General features: G+C 42.2%; 1 protein-coding gene across 1 annotated transcript in view; it reads right to left on the bottom strand.

Moving 5' to 3' along the window:
• Positions 1-3,854: 3,854 nt before the first annotated feature.
• Positions 3,855-18,548, bottom strand: part of LOC308100667 (zinc finger MIZ domain-containing protein 1-like) — a gene marked incomplete at its 5' end in the record, with an annotated part of 141,407 nt that continues 126,713 nt past the window's right edge. The window contains 8 exons of the mRNA XM_080449733.1: positions 3,855-9,499; positions 10,516-10,815; positions 12,440-12,615; positions 14,018-14,286; positions 15,046-15,114; positions 16,059-16,126; positions 16,589-16,749; positions 18,019-18,124. Of these exons, the coding sequence (XP_080305859.1) occupies positions 9,392-9,499; positions 10,516-10,815; positions 12,440-12,615; positions 14,018-14,286; positions 15,046-15,114; positions 16,059-16,126; positions 16,589-16,749; positions 18,019-18,124 (1,257 nt within the window). The 3' untranslated portion in view covers positions 3,855-9,391. The remainder of the gene's footprint in view (positions 9,500-10,515; positions 10,816-12,439; positions 12,616-14,017; positions 14,287-15,045; positions 15,115-16,058; positions 16,127-16,588; positions 16,750-18,018; positions 18,125-18,548) is intronic.

Here is an 18,548-nt window from a genome sequence, read left to right as displayed (position 1 = left end):
AAAACAAAGCCAGAGTTTTTTTTCCATTGTGCTCCAAACTGCACAAACAATCCAGACAAGCAACAGCACAACAAACAACGATATATATAAAAACTGAAATAAATTCAACTGCATATCTTGATATATTTTGTTTGTATCTTTGTTTGTTGCTAGTTAAATCAAGAGGAAAATAGGTTCAAATGAGGCAGCATGGTATGTCACTGTGTTAAGACACTGTCCACATGATCCAAAGGTTGTGGGTTCAAATCCTCCTGTTCTTTACTCTGAAGCATGTTTTGAACACTAACATCCAGAAACTACACTTAAAAGCACTAAAAGAAACATGTGCAAATGTGTGGAGGTGCTGTAGGGCAGCGGATAGTTGGTGGACACCTCTGTGGTCTTTGGCATCGAAAGCCACACGGCGCAGGGCCACAGGTTCAATTCCCGTCCAGGCAAGGCACACAGGGTTGTCCAACCTCAAGGCACCAAAGCCTTTTTCCTGCCTGTTTCCAGGCAGTAAAGTTATGGAACACAAAAAAACACCCACCTGAACCTTTATGCAACAAACCATACACACACACACACACACACACACACACACACACATGCACACGCCTTTGAACGGCATGGCCAGACTAATATCACTGCGTAGATATTAGTCTGGAATCTCTGTGTGGAACCTGTATTTCAGAGGGGCAAATTAAAAAAATGCCTCTGGTGATAAACCCGCCCCATATTTGCATATTGGTCACAACTTCGGAGGGAGAGAAATCAGATCTCTATTGAGAGGGGCCAGACCTAATCTGCCACGGGCAAAAAATGGAAGATTAGTCTGGAACTTGGCTCGTTGTGACGTGTGTGTGTGTGTGTGTGTGTGTGTGTGTATAAACACTTGTATAGTTCTGGTTGATTGAAACTGCTATAGGCTAGTATTGCTCATCTAAAACTATTAAATGACTAAGGTATGACAATGAAGGGTTTGCATTTTAATGTCACTATAAGACTAAACTTCTCTCTGTTTGCTGAAACAGATGGTTTTAAACATTAACCTACATTCCAGTGGTGTCCCTGATCATCAGTGGATATATCTGTTGATTCAGTCATTCTGTCAGGAGGAGAGGAGTTTGCTGTGGACTTTCATCTTTTGACCTGCCGGCTGCCTCCTCTCCCTTCAACGTCAAATATGACCTTGAACATGCCAATAATGTGAAAGGCCTAGTGGCGCAAGACGAAAGGTGAGGTTTCACTATCTGGAGGTTTGAGGTTTGAAACTTGGTCATGGAAGATATTTATTTGTGGTCTTTGTAAGGTGAGGAGCATGGAGGCAGCCTACCTCCTTCCTCTCGCTCTCTTTTAACTCCGGTAGGAGAGGGAGGAGCATGGAAGGACTCCACCTCCTGAAGTTTTACAACGTGTTTTTTTTTATTCAAGCTTTTTATTATTTGTGATTTTTTATTTTTTGTTTCATGTTTTTAATTTTGTGGGGTTTTCAAATTTATTTTGTATTAATAGTAGCCTAATGGATTTTAGTTAAAGGTAGTGTAAGTGATTTGCAAAGTTTCAAATAATTGCAAAATGGGTCTATGTTCTGATAGTGCTCGTTACTATAGAGTGTCCTGTCCATATAAAGAGTCTCCATGTCTCTCCAGCTCTTTATAAAACAGAAAATGTATTTTGTAGTTTTTCGTTTTTTTTTTGTAGTTTCATTTCCAATTTTATCCAACCAGGACAGAGAACTCAATCAGGATACAGATTAAACAAGTGAAATTGGAAGTGATGACACTAAGAAATGAGCATGCAAAATTGGAACTGAAAACTATACAAATTAAGCTTAAAAATGGGTACTTTCTCCTGATTGGCTGAGATTTTGACACCTACCGAAAAATGTATTTTCTGTTTTATTAAAGAGCTGGAGAGACGGGGAGACTCCTGTTACTGAACAAACACTCTATAGCAATGATTACGATCAGAATATAGTATTTTAACCTTTAAAAAAAATACTTTTTGTTTTAACCAAAAAATATCACTTACCCTACCTTTAAGCATTTTATTGTATTATTTGTGAGTTATTGTTTTTGTAATTTCATTTGATTTGACAGTTGTTTTAGTTTGGTGACCTCATTTTTATTGAGGCATTTGATTTTCCATTTAGTTAAGTTGATTTTTATTGAGGCATTTGAACCAGTCATGTATACATCTTCTTAAGGTTTGTGCATAATGACAAACAATCTAAAAGTCGCCTTTGGACAGAGACTACAAGGAGATGGAGCAGTCCAAATGTCCCATAGCCTATTTAAACCTAGTGGTATGTCCATGTGGTTTGTTACATGAAAGTTCAGGCGGGTGTTTTTTTTGTGTGCCATAACCCCCCAACTTTACTGTCTGGAAACAGCAGGGAGCAACACTGCTCCACCACCCCCACTGTACTGAGTACATCGATGAGTATTGGCTTCGGTGCCTCCCTAGGCTGGACTTGAATTTGTGGCCTTGCTTGCAGAGATGGGAATTGAACCTTTGGCCCTGGTCGCCGTGTGGCCCTATAAGTCATCTTTGAATAGAGAGTACAAGGAGTGGAGCAGTCCACCCCCATCCCGGCCCGCACCATTTGAATCTCCTGGCTTCAGAGTCACACACACACACACACACACACACACACACACACACACACACACACACACACACAGTTTACGTATCAATCAACCCGCAGTTAATTGATCCCAGTCAGCTGCTTTCAATCAACGTAATGAACTAATTTGCATGAGGTCACAACGAGCCAGGTTCCAGACTAATCTTCAATTTTTTGCCCGTGGCAGATTAGGTCTGGCCCCTCTCAATAGAGATCTGATTTCTCTCCCTCCAAAGTTGTGAGGGACCAATCAGGGTCCAGTATGCAAATATGGGGCGGGTTTATCACCAGAGGCATTTTTTGAATTTGCCCCTCTGAAATACAGGTTCCACACAGAGATTCCAGACTAATATCTACGCAGTGATATTAGTCTGGCCATGCCAGGCTACGTCACAACCCTGGCCTGTGCGCCTTGCTTGCAGAGACGGGAATTGAACCTGTGGCCCTGGTCGCTGTGTGGCTTTCGATGCCAAAGACCACAGAGGTGTCCACCAACTATCCGCTGCCCTACAGCACCTCCACACATTTGCACATGTTTCTTTTATTGCTTTTAAGTGTATTTTCTGAATGTTAGTGTTCAAAACATGCTTCAGAGTAAAGAACAGGAGGATTTGAACCCACAACTTTTGGATCATATGGACAGTGTCTTAACACAGTGACCCACCATGCTGCTTCGTTGGAAACCATTTTCTTCTTGCTTTAACTAGCAACAAACAACGATACAAACAAAATATATCAAGATATGCAGTTGAATGTATTAATTGTTTTTATATATATCGTTGTTTGTTGTGCTGTTGCTTGTCTGGATTGTTTGTGCAGTTTGGAGCACAATGGAAAAAAAACTCTGGCTTTTTGTGATGAATCCATTTGGCTTCTGATAAATATCAAGTTCAATAGCTCACTGTGTAAAGACACTCCCTACACACGATCCAAAGATCCTGGGTTCACATCCCATAAATAGTTGGTCAAATTGAGTCTTGACATTTCTTTGACAATTTCTCAATACTTTTGAAAGTTTTAAACACAGATCTTTCTTATTAGTTTGATTGTTGCACCCCGTAATTTGTCAAACAAAAATGCCATATAGCCATTGCATACTTGTCCACCATGTTTATTGACAATTGAAAATCCTGCACAGATGTAGTCCATTGCCAAAAGTAGTTTTTAAATACAGTGCATTTAACAGCACGAGTCAGACATGATCAGATACTGACAATGATACTGACATGATCAGATCTGGGAATGCGGGTATCTGATTAGCAGATAATTCATTTTTTCTCATTTGCTTTCATCCATCCATTCGTTCACGTGCCATTCTTTCTCTCTCGCATCCAAGATACATGATGTGAAACAATAAATGAACCAAGTATATCAAAAGACACAAACAACATTGACTGTGTTTCACCTGAATACATATTTATTAGATAAATATTAGGATGTCACATCATCTATAACTACATACAGATTTGCAAGACTAAAAATCACAATATGTTTTTTTCTGACCAGTTTAGAATATGAAATGATTGTACATAGAATGTACAAAACCAAAGAGACTAAGTGTCTTCTGCTGTGCCAATCATTTCAGATTGTACCTTTATAGCATCATTTTGCCAAATTGCATAAAAACTGTAAATTTGACAAAATTGTACAAACTGTAAATTTGGAAACAGTGTTTGGGAACCGCACACGGCCCCACGTCTCCAAGTCCCAATTATACCTCAAAAGGTTCTTTATCATTTTGCAGCACCTTTATAAAGTACACAGGTAATAGAGAAATACACAGAAGTTTAATATACACAAAGGAAAAATGTGTTTTTGTTTTTCTTCAAGCCCCTGCGTGGAGAGGTACATAAAGTATTTTTTACATGAACAGGCGCCGTAAAGCCTCATTTATCCTCCGTCGTATGCCGGTGCCGCGCGACCGAAAACAGCCGACCCAGAAGCTTGTGGGTCGGCTATTTTCGGCGCACGCCCACAACCGTCGTACGACCAAGTACAAGTCAGGCTTTAAGAGAGGTCTGCACGGACGCTATGGAACCACGGAACTCATTTTCTCCATTTCAATGTCTTTGACGGGAGTAATGCAAGCTTTACAAAATTCTAAATACACTATGCAAATGCCCCCCGGGAGAAAATGAATAAAATGTTTGTGTTAAGGTTGTCTCTCTCTTTAACATTTACATTATGTACATGAATGCCACACACACGCGCACACACACACACACACACACACACACACACACACACACACACACACACACACACACACACACACACACACACACACACACACACACACACACACACACACACACACACACACACACACACACACACACACACACACACACACACACAGCATCTCAGAGAAGGGGGGGGGGGTTCCGAGCGCCAAATAATTTCATTTATCAGGTGAATTGCATTGACTGTTTCTACGCCTCCGATTTCCACAACCAAAACTGTAATTCTTTTGTGGCAGGGCCCCAGGGATCATTCAAAGTTTGTGTTGGAGGGCAAAACATAAACAGCTACTGTATGTGACACACCCAGTATGGAAATGGAACATCCCAATGTGGCAGTGCATTGTCTTTAACAAACAAACAAACAAACAGAACATCTTAATGCTTCCACTGTGTTATACGCAAGTGATCTGATCAACTTTGGAGACTAGCCGAAGTCATGTTTAGTTATTCCAATGACTGCAAAATCTTTTTTTAAAAAACGGGAGACTTTTAAGTCTACGACGAACACTTGCAGTTTCTTCGCCTGCATAAAATTATATAAACCAATTCATACCTATCATAAAAACACTGGACAAAAATAATTTAAAGCAATATAAAATGTGATGAAAAAACTAAACAAAAAACAAAACAACACACACTTTTTTCTCTCTCTGCAAAGCATGGTTATCAATACACATACCAGGCCGTAAAAACAATCCAGATAATATTAGTTTTTCACATTCTCATTTTAAAACAAAAATGAAGAGGTCACTTGTTTCATTAATTAACAAATTACATAATGTGGGGGCAATTTTGAACTTCTGACCCTCATTGACATTCTTTTAGAAAAAAGAAGAAAAAACAAACAAACAGCTCATACAAATCTGACAGATGTGTATTGACAAGAGGAAAGAAAAGTAAAGCTTGTTTTTTAACCACTTGAACCCCAGCATCCATATTCAGACAAAAATAACCGAACGTGAGCTTGTAGATCGGCTATTTTTGGCAAAGACATTTGGTGTAGACGGGAAAAGAAAAACTCCAAGTACAGTTCACTCCAAGTACAGTTCCTTCACTAAGGACTTAGTTTAAGTGGTTAACCTCATTGTACGGAGTACTTAAAATGGTACGTCAACGGATAAGGAAGTAATGCAAAGGGTATGTTTTTGACTGATTCACTACATGAATGGGGTATTTATCAGGAAATGCGTGTGTACGTGTGCTTGTGCGTGTACATACTGTGTGTGTGTGTGTGTGTGTGTGTGTGTGTGTGTGTGTGTGTGTGTGTGTGTGTGTGTGTGTGTGTATTGTGTACTGAGTTGCCTTTAACAGATAGGTACAGAGCTGTACAGTCACAAAGTATTCACAAAGGGTATATTATTTATACAACAGTTCTGGAAACATTGTTGGATCATGCATAATGTTCTTCCAAAAAAATTACTAATGTAGTTCAACGGTAATAAAATGAGTAAAGGAATTCCAGTACAACAGACGTTTATAAAGTACAGTGATTTTATAACTTATAAAGCCTGTGGGATGATATATGATCCTGTTCTTATACCAGCCAAAATGACAAGGGAAACCCCTTATGGGAAAACTAAACTTTGGTGACGTGTATCTCCTATTAACCGCTTTAACGCTGGGGTCCCTATTTTGGACGTATGGGCTATTATAGTTGAAAAATGTTCGAGAAGTTTAAGAAATGTGTAAAATATAAAATAAATAAAAATAGCGAAAATTGCAGATCTGCAAGCTCACAGCATATCTTGAGCTTGTGTAAAATAGCTATTTATAAAGCTATTAAAATAGCTATTTAAATGGCTATTGCATAGCTATAGCTATTTTCACTATTTGTAGAAGTTTTTTAAAGTACAAGACAGGGCTTAAGTGGTTGCTTTCAAAGTGGGACGATGATAAAACACACAGAGACAATGATAAGCGACAATACACAAGTTAGCAAGAAAACATTAAATATGAACGGGACAAGAAGGACGAAAATCGAATTTGATCGAGCATGTTTTTTAGTCCAGACAAATAGAAAAGAAGCTGTTGGCACACATGCACATGAACAAAACAGTACTGAAGGAAGTTGATGAGCGACAAGACGTCACAGTAAGTATCACCAGGACCTGACAGCGTGGAATAAGGGGCACAGTGTCCACAGAAAGATTTGTCATTTTGGGGCCGGAGGAGCGCTTTGGATATCTCTATATTTTAACTTTTTGTGTTTGTTTGTAAATTAACGCCCTATACTTGATCGTACTACAGCGTCACACAAAAGCATCAAAAGTAGCAGATCTGCAAGCTCAAAACCTTTGCCGTTTTGAATTTGAATCCTGAAAAGTAATAGTTTTAGACATATGAGGTTTCCACCCGACAGAGACGATATCATGCCCAGGGGCCTCGCACGCAGCGTTTATTGATGCCCGCAAAGCGTTCGAACCCATCAACCGGTGCCGTTTGTTCGAACGTTGGGTCGTCTGCGTTTACCACAAATAGCTTAGCTGAAACAAAGTAAACATGGACTTCATCGTGGTTGCGGTGTGGTCAAAAGTTGGGACTATTGTCTGCTTGAAGCGCCCAGGGGCGCCGTGGCCAAAAAAAACAACCCTGGGTGCCGAAAGTGCTGAAGCGCGATGCCCGGCCGCTGGGAAGAGGAGCGCACCAGAGCGCCTTTACCATTAATTCTTTATGCATGGCAGACAGGTGCTCAAAAAACATTTTCTGTGGACATGGCCCCTGAAGTCCCATTTACGTTTTGTCGCATCGCAAGGCAAAAACATCCTGTCTACAAGCTCACAAACGCGCCGCGGGTTTGTGAGCTTGTAGATCGGCTATGTTTACGATCAGCTCGACATCAGCTCGCGACTATGTATTTAAATCAGGCTCAACAGAGAAAAGGGACAGATGCACTGATTTCTTCAGGTGGATGGATTTCTTCTCTTTCATTCACTCAGTGTCATTCTCTCGCTTTCCTGTCTCAATCACTTCAGTCAGATTCCTCTCGCCACTGTCATTCACAGTGCTGAGAGGAATGCATGCGCACGCACGCACACGCACACGCGCACACACACACACACACACACACAAACTATACTTTAGTTACTAGTTTAGGACGGCATTGAAAATAGCTGAAAAATAGGCCCCCAAAAAATGCAGATCTACAAGCAAGTCGTGAACTTGTAGATCGCCTATTTTCCAACCTGAATCTTTTATTTTTTAACCTTATTATACTCGTGGGGACATTTGGCCCTCACAAGTATAGTAATACAAGTACACACACACAGGCGCGCGCACACACACACACACACACACACACACACACACACACACACACACACACACACACACACACACACACACACACACACACACACACACACACACACACACACACACACACACATTTCATTGCAGAATGGTATCAGGGGACAGCTTGTTCAATCCTCTCTGTCGACGCTGAAGAACATTGTGGCTCGTCCTTAGAGCGCTGTCGTTCTGCTGAGGTCCTGTGTTGAGTTCCAATTAGCTTCCTGTTTGTAGGAAAAAGTCATGTCCATCAGGAAACACACACACACACACACACACAGACACACACACACACACACACACACACACACACACACACACACACACGCACGCACACAGACACGCTGGGAAGTAGGGTGTCAAAGGGCATGGCCGAAACCCAAGTCTTGGAAGAACACACTTCAAAACAAGGATAAAATCACAAGACAATGTCATTCCCCTCCCATCCATATTTTTTTTCTTTTTCTTCAACTTTTTCACAAAAAAGGGAGAAAAGAAATCATAATTTAAAAAGCTACAACACTTTTTTTTTCTCTTCCTCCTTAAAGCCCCCCCAAACGGGGCTTTCTCTTCTTTGTCTCTTTTTGTGTTGCAAAACACGCAAACTGATTATAGCTGCACAGTTTTCCATTGGAACAGTCACAGATATCATATGTCTATATATAATATCACTTTATAGTCAGCCAACAATGACTGTGGATGGTGTGTTTGAGAATCAGAGGGCGGTGGGGGTGAGGTGGGGGTGGGGGGGGGGTGTTGGAACCTTTAACACCAAGAAGAAGGGAGGGGGGGTGAGGAGGACGCGACCGGGCCGCACGGTTCCCATCGAGTAAGTCCCCCCCCCCTCAAAGAGGCAATGGCTAAACCTCCTGTTTTCAAAGTGGGTTCCATGGTTCCTTTTCCTTGAGGGGGGGGGGGGGGGTTCCCAATTCCAAATGGACCCTTACAGGTCTGCTGACTCCGAGAGCGTACAAATACAACCGAATGGCTCCATTTGGACGCTCTTATTGGTCCTTGAAATAAAATAAAAGATATTTGAGAACCACCGCGTTCCACATGATGACGTGCCCACAGCAAACTTGAGCGCCAGACAGTTTGTTTGTTGTGTGTGTTTTGTGTGTGCATACATAGCTGGTCGACCATGGCGTCTCTATGGTGTTGTGTGTGTATGTGGAGGAGGAGGAGGAGGAGGAGGAGGAGGAAGCCTGGGTTGTTTTTTGAGGAGGGGGGGGGGGGGGGGTGTGAAGAGTCTTTAGTTGTTTTCAAACAGGGAGAGGAGGTCGTCGTTGCTGTTGCTGGGCAGGTCCGGGGGGTCCAGGTAGGATAGTAACTCGTCTGGATTGGCTAGCTCTGGAAGCAGCTGTGGAAGCCAGAGAGAAGGACACAAGGGGTTGGAAGAGGAAGCACTTGGGAAACCTTGTACGCCCAAAACTGTTACTTTTTCAGGATTCAAATTTGAAAAATTGCTAAAATATCAGCTCTACAAGCTCGCGTGGCGATGCGTTTTGAGCTTGTAGATCTGATATTTTTTATACTTATGTGTATACGCTGTGATATGATCAAATAGGGCGTTCATTTACGTAAAAACATAAAGAGTTGAAATATGGAGATACAAGGTTTCAGCCCGACAGCAAGGATATTACTTGAGTAAAAGCAGTAATACCACAATATAAAAGCACTCTGTAAAGACTTTGTATTGTATACAACATTTGTATTTTTGTACATTTTACAAAAGTATTGGCACCAAAATATACTTACCGTACCAAAGTAGAAGTATTCAACTTTTTCTTAATTTTAATAGCCAAAAGTATAACAAAGGGCTTAATGCTTAATTTATATTCTGCAATAATAATCTAAATCTACAAAGTAACTAGTAACAGTCAAGTAAAGCAGTCAAATAATTGTAGTGGAGAAAAAGCACAATATTTGCCTCTGAGATGTAGTGGAGTAAAAGCATAATGTATAATGGGTTTTCTTTAACACTCAAGTAAAGTAAAAGTACATAAAAATTGCCCTTAAGTGCAGTACTTGAATAAATGTACCGGTACTTAGTTTACTTTCGACTACTGGAAAGCCAGAGCGTGAAGGAGTGATTAAATACTAGTGCCACTCGCTGAAAAATTGCTGATTGACAATGACAAAATATGAATTGATACGTCATTTGGTGTAGATTGAAAAAGAACGCACCAAGTGCAGTGAAACTCAGGGTCTAAGTGGTTAAACTGAAGTTATATTGATGAATTCCAAATATTATCAAAGTATTCTGCGGCACCACTGGACATCTCGGCACCCACTATACCCTGGTATAGGGGCACCCAACACACCATGACACCTGGTCTCTAGTATCTCCAACTACCCAAAGACACCCACACTTACATCCAGTGAGGGTTCAGGCATGTCCTGGTTGCCCTGACCCATGGGCCCGTCTGAGGAAGGGTTAAAACTCAGGTCACCGTGGGGGGGGTGGCTGTTCTGCCCGGGCTGCTGAGGCTGCTGGGGCGGAGGCTGCGACTGGCGAGGCGGAGGCGGCTGCTGCGACGATTGACCACTGTGATGCAAGGAGCTCTGCCCTGACTGGCCGCTGTGATGTAAGGGCTGCCCTGATTGGCTGCCGTGGTGGGGAGACGCATGCAAGCTCTGTTGCATGGAATTATGGGAGTGATCGGGGTGAGACATCTGGGGGTTTAGGGGAGGTGGGGGGAGATGGGGGGGGAGACAGAGAAGAGAGAGAGAGTCAGAAAGAAAGAGATTAAGGAGGAATGTGGGGAAAGAAAGACAGAAGAAGCCAAATGAGTTCCAGCATGACTAATAGGGACCAGGCCTTCTGAATGGAAAGCTGTGAGCAGCATATAGTACATGTACAGCTGTAACATTATATGGTGAAGCATGACCTAGCAGGACACATGCTGGCTAAAGCGCCGCTCACACCAAAAGTGCCGTCGCCAGAACCAAAGAGCGATGACAGGGGCGTGTATCACGTCAGTAGCATGGTTAGTCATGGTCAGTATCATGGTCAGTAGCATGGTCAGTAGCATGGTTAGTCATGGTCAGTATCATGGTTAGTATAATGTCAGTATCATGGTCAGTGTCATGGTCAGTATCATGTCAGTGTCATGGTCAGTATCATGTCAGTGTCATGGTCAGTATCATGTCAGTGTCATTGTCAGTATCATGTCAGTGTCATGGTCAGTATCATGTCAGTATCATGGTCAGTATCATGTCAGTGTCATGGTCAGTATCATGTCAGTATCATGGTCAGTATCATGTCAGTATCATGGTCAGTATTGTGGATTACTTGTCATTGCATAGTCCATGCTGTTGCACAACGTTTTAATTATAAGCTTGCAGTGGCCGTATGATTTTAAGTCCCCACTGTCACTGCATGTTGACAAAATCAACGTTTGCGGAATTAGTGGCCATATGTCGCGATCGAATATGCACCAGTAAATATCATAGACCTATTTCTATTCCTTTTCATGATGGCCTTTTCAAAATCGGCATTAATGATGCGTAGCCTGCCAGCTAGTTCAGGCAGCTACCCTCGAGAGGTTTAGCCGCATGTGCAGCTCTATGTGGGCGACATTGTGTGTGGTGGGGAGCTTTGCAGGCGCGTATTGGGCAGCAGCCAGCCAGTGCAGACCAGACATGTCTGTCTCTGGTGGTTGTGAAGTAGGCTACAATAGCAGTTTACTGTACAGTACAAACAGAAATAGCTCAGAAATAGCTGTCTATGTCATTTTAGGTGAGAAATGGGCCATGCATTTACCCCATATTTATTCATTTCACGTTTGCAACAGCTAGTTTCATACTTTGTAAACTAAATTCGGGAGCTGTTCACCTACAGTGCATTATGAAATAAATAAATAAAAACTTAACAAACACATCTGCCATATGGAATAAAGGAGGTTCCACCGTGCCTAAGCTAAATTCAGGCTAGTCCGGTGCATCTCAGGAGCGGGACCAGTAAGCATTAAGGCACTGGAGCAAGCTTGGACAATTAAAACCTTTTTAATAACAGGATGCAGGCAAAAAAGAACGTGAAAACATTTTAATGTCACCTGGTGAAGATGTATTTTTCCAGGCTTTAATTGTTCGAGTTATGAACTATTTTCACTATTTATGTTATTTTTTTTACATTTCATTCACCTATAATGACATGCCCAAAACAGGGATTGATAATTAATCGATTATTTCATAAAATTATCGCTTATAGATAATTTTTCAATTATATCAATTAATTTCAATGAACCACTGAACCCTAACCCTATGGCAGAGTCAAGTGAGAAGCCGCTACACTCACCGAGTCACTCATGCCATGGCTGAGGGGCTTGTCGTGCGGAAGGAGACCCCCAGGGCCGTCCGAGGGATGGGAGAGCTGCGGTGGTCCGTGCATGAAGTCATTCAAAGGGGGGCCTCCCCCTCCAGATGGATTACCGTGAGGGAAGTCAAAGCTCCCTTGGCCGTGGTAACTGTTGCCTGGAGAAACATAAACATTTCTTTGTGTTAATGAAAAGGTGTACAAAACTTCACCACGACATGAGCCATAATTATGTTTAAAAAACAGAAAAAACACAAAAGGAAAAAAATAAAAACGTTTCAACAAAACAAAACTGGATAAACAACTAACATTTTTTCCAGACTCAATATTTAGGACTGTTTCTCTGGCAAAAAAATGCATATTATAACTCATCTCTGTCGGGTGGATTCCTCATATGTCCAAAACTGTTACTTTTTAGGATTCAAATTCAAAAGTAGCAGATCTACAAGCTCAAAACGAGCTTGCAGATCTGCTGCTTTTGATGCTTTTGTGTGACGCTGTAGTATGATCAAGTAGGGCATTCTTTACGAATTTACGAAAAAAAAGTCAGTCAGACAGAGTGCATGGCAGACAGTCTTTACCATAGGAGTGCATGGCAGACAGTCTTTACCATAGGAGTGCATGGCAGACAGTCTTTACCATAGGAATCTATGGCAGACAGTCTTTACCATAGGAGTGCATGGCAGACAGTCTTTACCATAGGAGTGCATGGCAGAAAGTCTTTACCATAGGAGTGCATGGCAGACAGTCTTTACCATAGGAATCTATGGCAGACAGTCTTTACCATAGGAGTGCATGGCAGACAGTCTTTACCATAGGAGTGCATGGCAGCCATAGGATTGCATGGCAGACAGTCTTTACCATAGGAGTGCATGGCAGACAGTCTTTACCATAGGATTGCATGGCAGACAGTCTTTACCATAGGAGTGCATGGCAGACAGTCTTTACCATAGGAGTGCATGGCAGACAGTCTTTACCATAGGAGTGCATGGCAGACAGTCTTTACCATAGGATTGCATGGCAGACAGTCTTTACCATAGGATTGCATGGCAGACAGTCTTTACCATAGGAGTGCATGGCAGACAGTCTTTACCATAGGATTGCATGGCAGACAGTCTTTACCATAGGAATCTATGGCAGACAGTCTTTACCATAGGAGAGCATGGCACTGACAGTTAAAAAAATGCTTTAAAATCCTTTTTAAATAAATCATTTTATTAATTTATTTATCTATATATAGGCATAGTTCACCCCCAAAATCTTTTCTATCGATTAGTCACCCCAAGGACACTTGAATTCATGGATATTTTTTTGTTTTTGTTGCATTCCTAAGCCAATCATTTGATGACCGGCAGCGGTTCCGGTAGGACATACAAAGGAGACTATTTGTGAACCGCTGCATACCGGTCCGCTGGTCATCAAATTATTGGCTTAGGAATGCGACAAAAACTAAAAAGTATCCATGAATTCAAGTCTCCATGGGGTGACTAATCGATAGAAATTGGGGTGAACTATCCCTTTAAGTGGCCGTGTGTAATAAGAGGGATAACCATGGTTTACCTGGTCCTCCCGGGTACTGGTCACCATTGCCGCCAGCGTGCTGAGCAGGGTGTGACGGGTAGGGGCTGGGACCGGGAGCGTGACCGGGGCCGGGCCCCAGCTGGGCGATCATCTCCATGACGTTGGGCATGGTCATCTGGCTGGGGCTCATGGTCTTGAAGCGCTTGGCCAGGGGTCCGTCGGGGTCCTCCTTGATGTGGATCTCAGACTTGATGGGCACAGGTCGCCAGCTACACGTAGGGTCAATGGTGACCTCCTCAAACTCGGAGCTATTAGCAACAAACGGAACTCTCGTCAACTTCTCAACTTCTACCTCGGGCAGGGTTGCCAGATCTGCTTATTATAATTTCCCCGCAAGATTTTATTTTAAAATAGCAGATCTACAAGCTTACAACGCGTCGCGTTGTAAGCTTGTAGATCTGCTATTTTCAAATAGCTGATGTATATGTTAAAGTGCTCATGTGGCCCACAGTCGCTTCTTTTGGGCTGGTTTTCCTAGACCTGGTTGCTTGTTTCTCTCACAGAATCTGGCAACACTGACCTCGGGCTGTCACGATTACACATTTATTTAAGATGCTGATTAATCGTCACTCAAATAATTGCGATTAACGATTACATTTTTTTTTTGGCATTGAACATTGGAACATAATATGAATAATAACTTAATTTTTGTTTGCCTTTTAGGCTTCATGATCAAAAATTGCACAGGGCAGATTACAAATAACTTCAAAAAGAAAAAAAGAAATTACTGACATATATTGAATATTTTTTTTTGGAAAATATTGGAAACGATTATGCAAAAAATAATTGCGATTAGGCCGATTATGTAATAATTGTGACAGGCCTGCTTCTACCTTTTCTTTTAATTGTGCAGTTGGGATGCAAATGAGATTATGCTTCATTCATAATTAGTTGTGCCCCCGTGTTTCGCGCCGCAAACAGTGGATCTATAAAGATCGGCTATTTTTGGCATGCGACTAAGTATAAATCAGGCTTTAGGAATAAGGAAGAGAAGTGTAGAAACCTACTTCTGGATGGCGTTGAGGATTCCCCACATGTACTGGTCCACCTCCAGACCTTCTAGTAACGCTGTTTTACTGCGGAGGACAAGAGTTGTGTTCTGTTAGCAACATTCTGCACCAAGCAGACATCATGGACCCTGGCGTCAGACGCGCACATTATCAAACCGTTGCTGTCGGGCAGAAACCTCTTATCTCCATATTCTAACTTTTTGTGTTATTTCGTAAATTAACGCCCTACTTGATCACACTACAGTGTCACACAAATGCATCAAAAGTAGCATATCTGCAAGCTCGAAACGCGGCGCCAAATGACGCATTTTGAGCTTGTGGATCTGCTACTTTTTTATTTGAATCCAAGTAACAGTTTTGGACATATGAGGTTTCCACCCGACAGAGACGAAACATTGGTTACTATGGCTGCAGCTACACCGGAGGCGTCAATTAGACTAAGCTGTTGACGCGTCCAATTGATTCTCAGATCTCGGTTCTATTTTGGAGCATCGATGCGCGGCACAGCCCATCCAAAATGAGTTGGAGCAACGCAAAAGCATCTGAGTGTAATTTTAAGATTTCTTTGGCTATTTTCTTTAAATCGTGAACATTTGTGCAAATCTTTGAATATATTCTACAAACAGTTTTTTGAAAAAACTTTCATGTTGCTATAATCAGTGGTGCTCCAACTTCAAGGACCCCCAAAATGATATGTATTTGGCCGCGGACCCCCATCTCAAAATATGTTGTTCCAGGGACGCCCAGAAGCACAGATCGGAGTTAAAACATATATACTGTATATATATATTCAAAGAGTCGCACACATTTTCACGATTTAAAAAATAAAATAGCAGATCTACAAGCTCATAGCGCGGCACTCGCTTGTAGATCTGCTATTTTTGAATAGCCAAAGAAATCAAAAAATGACACACAGATGCGTTCCCGGTCTTAATGGGTTAATTTCAGGGACACTCAGCGTGTCACAGCCTTTAGGCTTAATGTGACATTGGTAATGTGCTTTCACTTACTTGCATACAGGACACCTCCACGTCCCCCTCTCACAGTTGAGCTGCAGGTACGACTCTAGATCAAAGCACTGTCAAAACAAGAAATAACAACAACATTACAGATATATGTTATAATGTCATAATTATAATAATAATAATAATAAAACTGTTATGTCATCCATCAGTGTCTGGGAAAGTTTTTTTTCTCTTTTTTGTGACCCATTTTTTCACCCAGTGCCAATTGCCTAAGCTGTAATCCTGGGCCCTCTCTCCCTCTGCCAGCCTGGGGAGAGCCCCGAACTGAGCTTATGCTTCCTTCAACGCACAATCTTACAATAGCAGATCTTAAAAGCCCACAACGCTGTTGTGAGCTTGTAAGATCTTCGCCGAATGTTTAATTGAATACATAGGACCACAACGGAAACAAGGACCACAATGGAAAACAAGTCCCCAGGACTTTTTTGTGTTATCCTTTCAGCCTTAACATCTTACTGTACCACGTGCCGTTAACATTTCTGACTAATAAAATATTAAATCAATCAATCACCTACCTGGACGTGTTTGCAGTCGTGCCCCCGTGCGGGCAGCTGGATGCGTCTGAAGGTGATGGGGCATTTTAGCGACACTTTGATGGCCGTCTGCTCCACGCCGTCTTCCCCGTTGAGCGTGGTGTTGCCTGCTGACGCCGCTACGCTGCTGAAGTTCCGCTTAACTGGACAGACGGAGAATGACTTTAGATAGGAGGACCTCCTCACCAACGATGATCGCTAGTTCAGCGGTTTTCAATGATTTTCGTGTCAAGGACCCCCAGTCCCCCCACATTGATAGGTATTAGGCCACCACTTGAAAACCCAACTTGGAACATTTTATTTATATATAAATGTAGATACAAGTGTGAATATTATATTCGATCTTGGCGTTCAGGCTCTGCTAATACATTACTCCCTGCTCAGCACACTAGACAACCATTTAAGGGCAGGGGAGATATACGTACATCTATAAAAAACCCACCCCAGGGGAAAACAGAGCCCTTAGGGATATAATAATGAATCTAAACTGTTCCTCTTTTTTCTGGGGACCCCTCCTCGGAACCCCCTCAATGACCCCTCGCCGGTCCCCGGACCCCACTTTGAGAACTACAGCCTTATACATCTCTGTGATCTAACCATGCTTAGCTTATGTTGCCATTTGTATCTTTATCTGTATGTAATCCACAGCTCCTAAACAAAGATGTTCCCAAAACAAGAACCACTGCACAAGTTAACAAGCAGCAGCAACGCATTGCAAGGCATACTAAGGCAAACATGCATTGCTGAAGCTAGCGTGATCTCATGTACTGGTGTAAAGCAAATGTAAAGTAATAGAGTGGAGGACATCGTCTCTGTCGGGGTGGAAACCTCATATGTCCAAAACTGTTACTTTGCAGGATTTAAAAAATAGCAAAAGTAGCAGATCGACAAGCTTGAGCCGCGTTTCAAGCTTGCAGATCTGCTACTTTTGATGCTTTTGTGTGACGCATGGAAAAACTAAAATGATTTAACCCTTTAAGAGCGGGAACGCAGCATCTGCGTGTCATTTTTAGATTTCTTTGGGCTATTCAAAAATAGCAGATCTACAAGCTCATAGCGCATTCGTGGCAAAATCTCGGATTATATATCTTTTAAAGCGAACATTTGTAAAATATTTAGTTCCAGGAACCCCCAGAAGCAAAGTTTTGAGTTACAAATGTCACAACTTTTCATGATTTTTCAAAAATAGCAGATCTACAAGCTCATAGCACTCGGTGCCGCGCTATGAGCTTGTATATCTGCTATTTTTTAATAGCCCAACGAAATCTAAAAATGACACACAGATGCTGCGTTCCCGGTCTTAAAGGGTTAATATGGAGAGATACGAGGTGTCTGCCCAACAGCGACGATATCTCATGTCTCATGTCTCATGTACTCGTGGTGTAAAGTGATTGTACTGTGGGTGTCCATACTCTTGGTGATGCAGTGCTCGGCCGGTAGCAGTCTCTTCTTCAGCAACCCCTGGAGGACGGAGCGCACCGACGGCCTGTGGACCAGCTGCAGCACGAACAGGTGGGACTGTGACACACCACACACACACACACACACACACATACACACACAGGATTACTACAAACGACTGATGTAGCTTTCACTTGTGTACATAAACAATAAATATAAAACAAAAAAGTTTGGAGGTTTGTGTTTGGTAAGATTATTTCTCCAGAAGTAAATGCTTCTTGGCAACGTAACTTTGATACCGTTGTTAAGCCTGTTTAGGATTCTGTAAGGAACCTGCATTTGAGGAACGAGCCTGACACAGCTGAATATGTGGGTTGCGCGGCCATGAAAAAATCTCTGCCCATGTCAAACAGCTTGTTCTGCTATTGACTTGAAAATGGATTTTGAGCTTCCTACCCGGTACGCGGGGTACATGGGGTACCTCTGTGTACACAGACCCTCGGCCTCCAGGTCATTAAGGGTGCCGTTCCACTAATCAATT

This window comes from Gymnoscopelus braueri (genome assembly GCF_963280865.1).
Source record: "Gymnoscopelus braueri genome assembly, chromosome: 14".
Lineage (NCBI taxonomy): Eukaryota > Metazoa > Chordata > Actinopteri > Myctophiformes > Myctophidae > Gymnoscopelus > Gymnoscopelus braueri.
The sequence above is the reverse complement of the archived record's forward strand: the minus strand, read 5'-3'. Positions and strand labels throughout refer to the sequence as shown.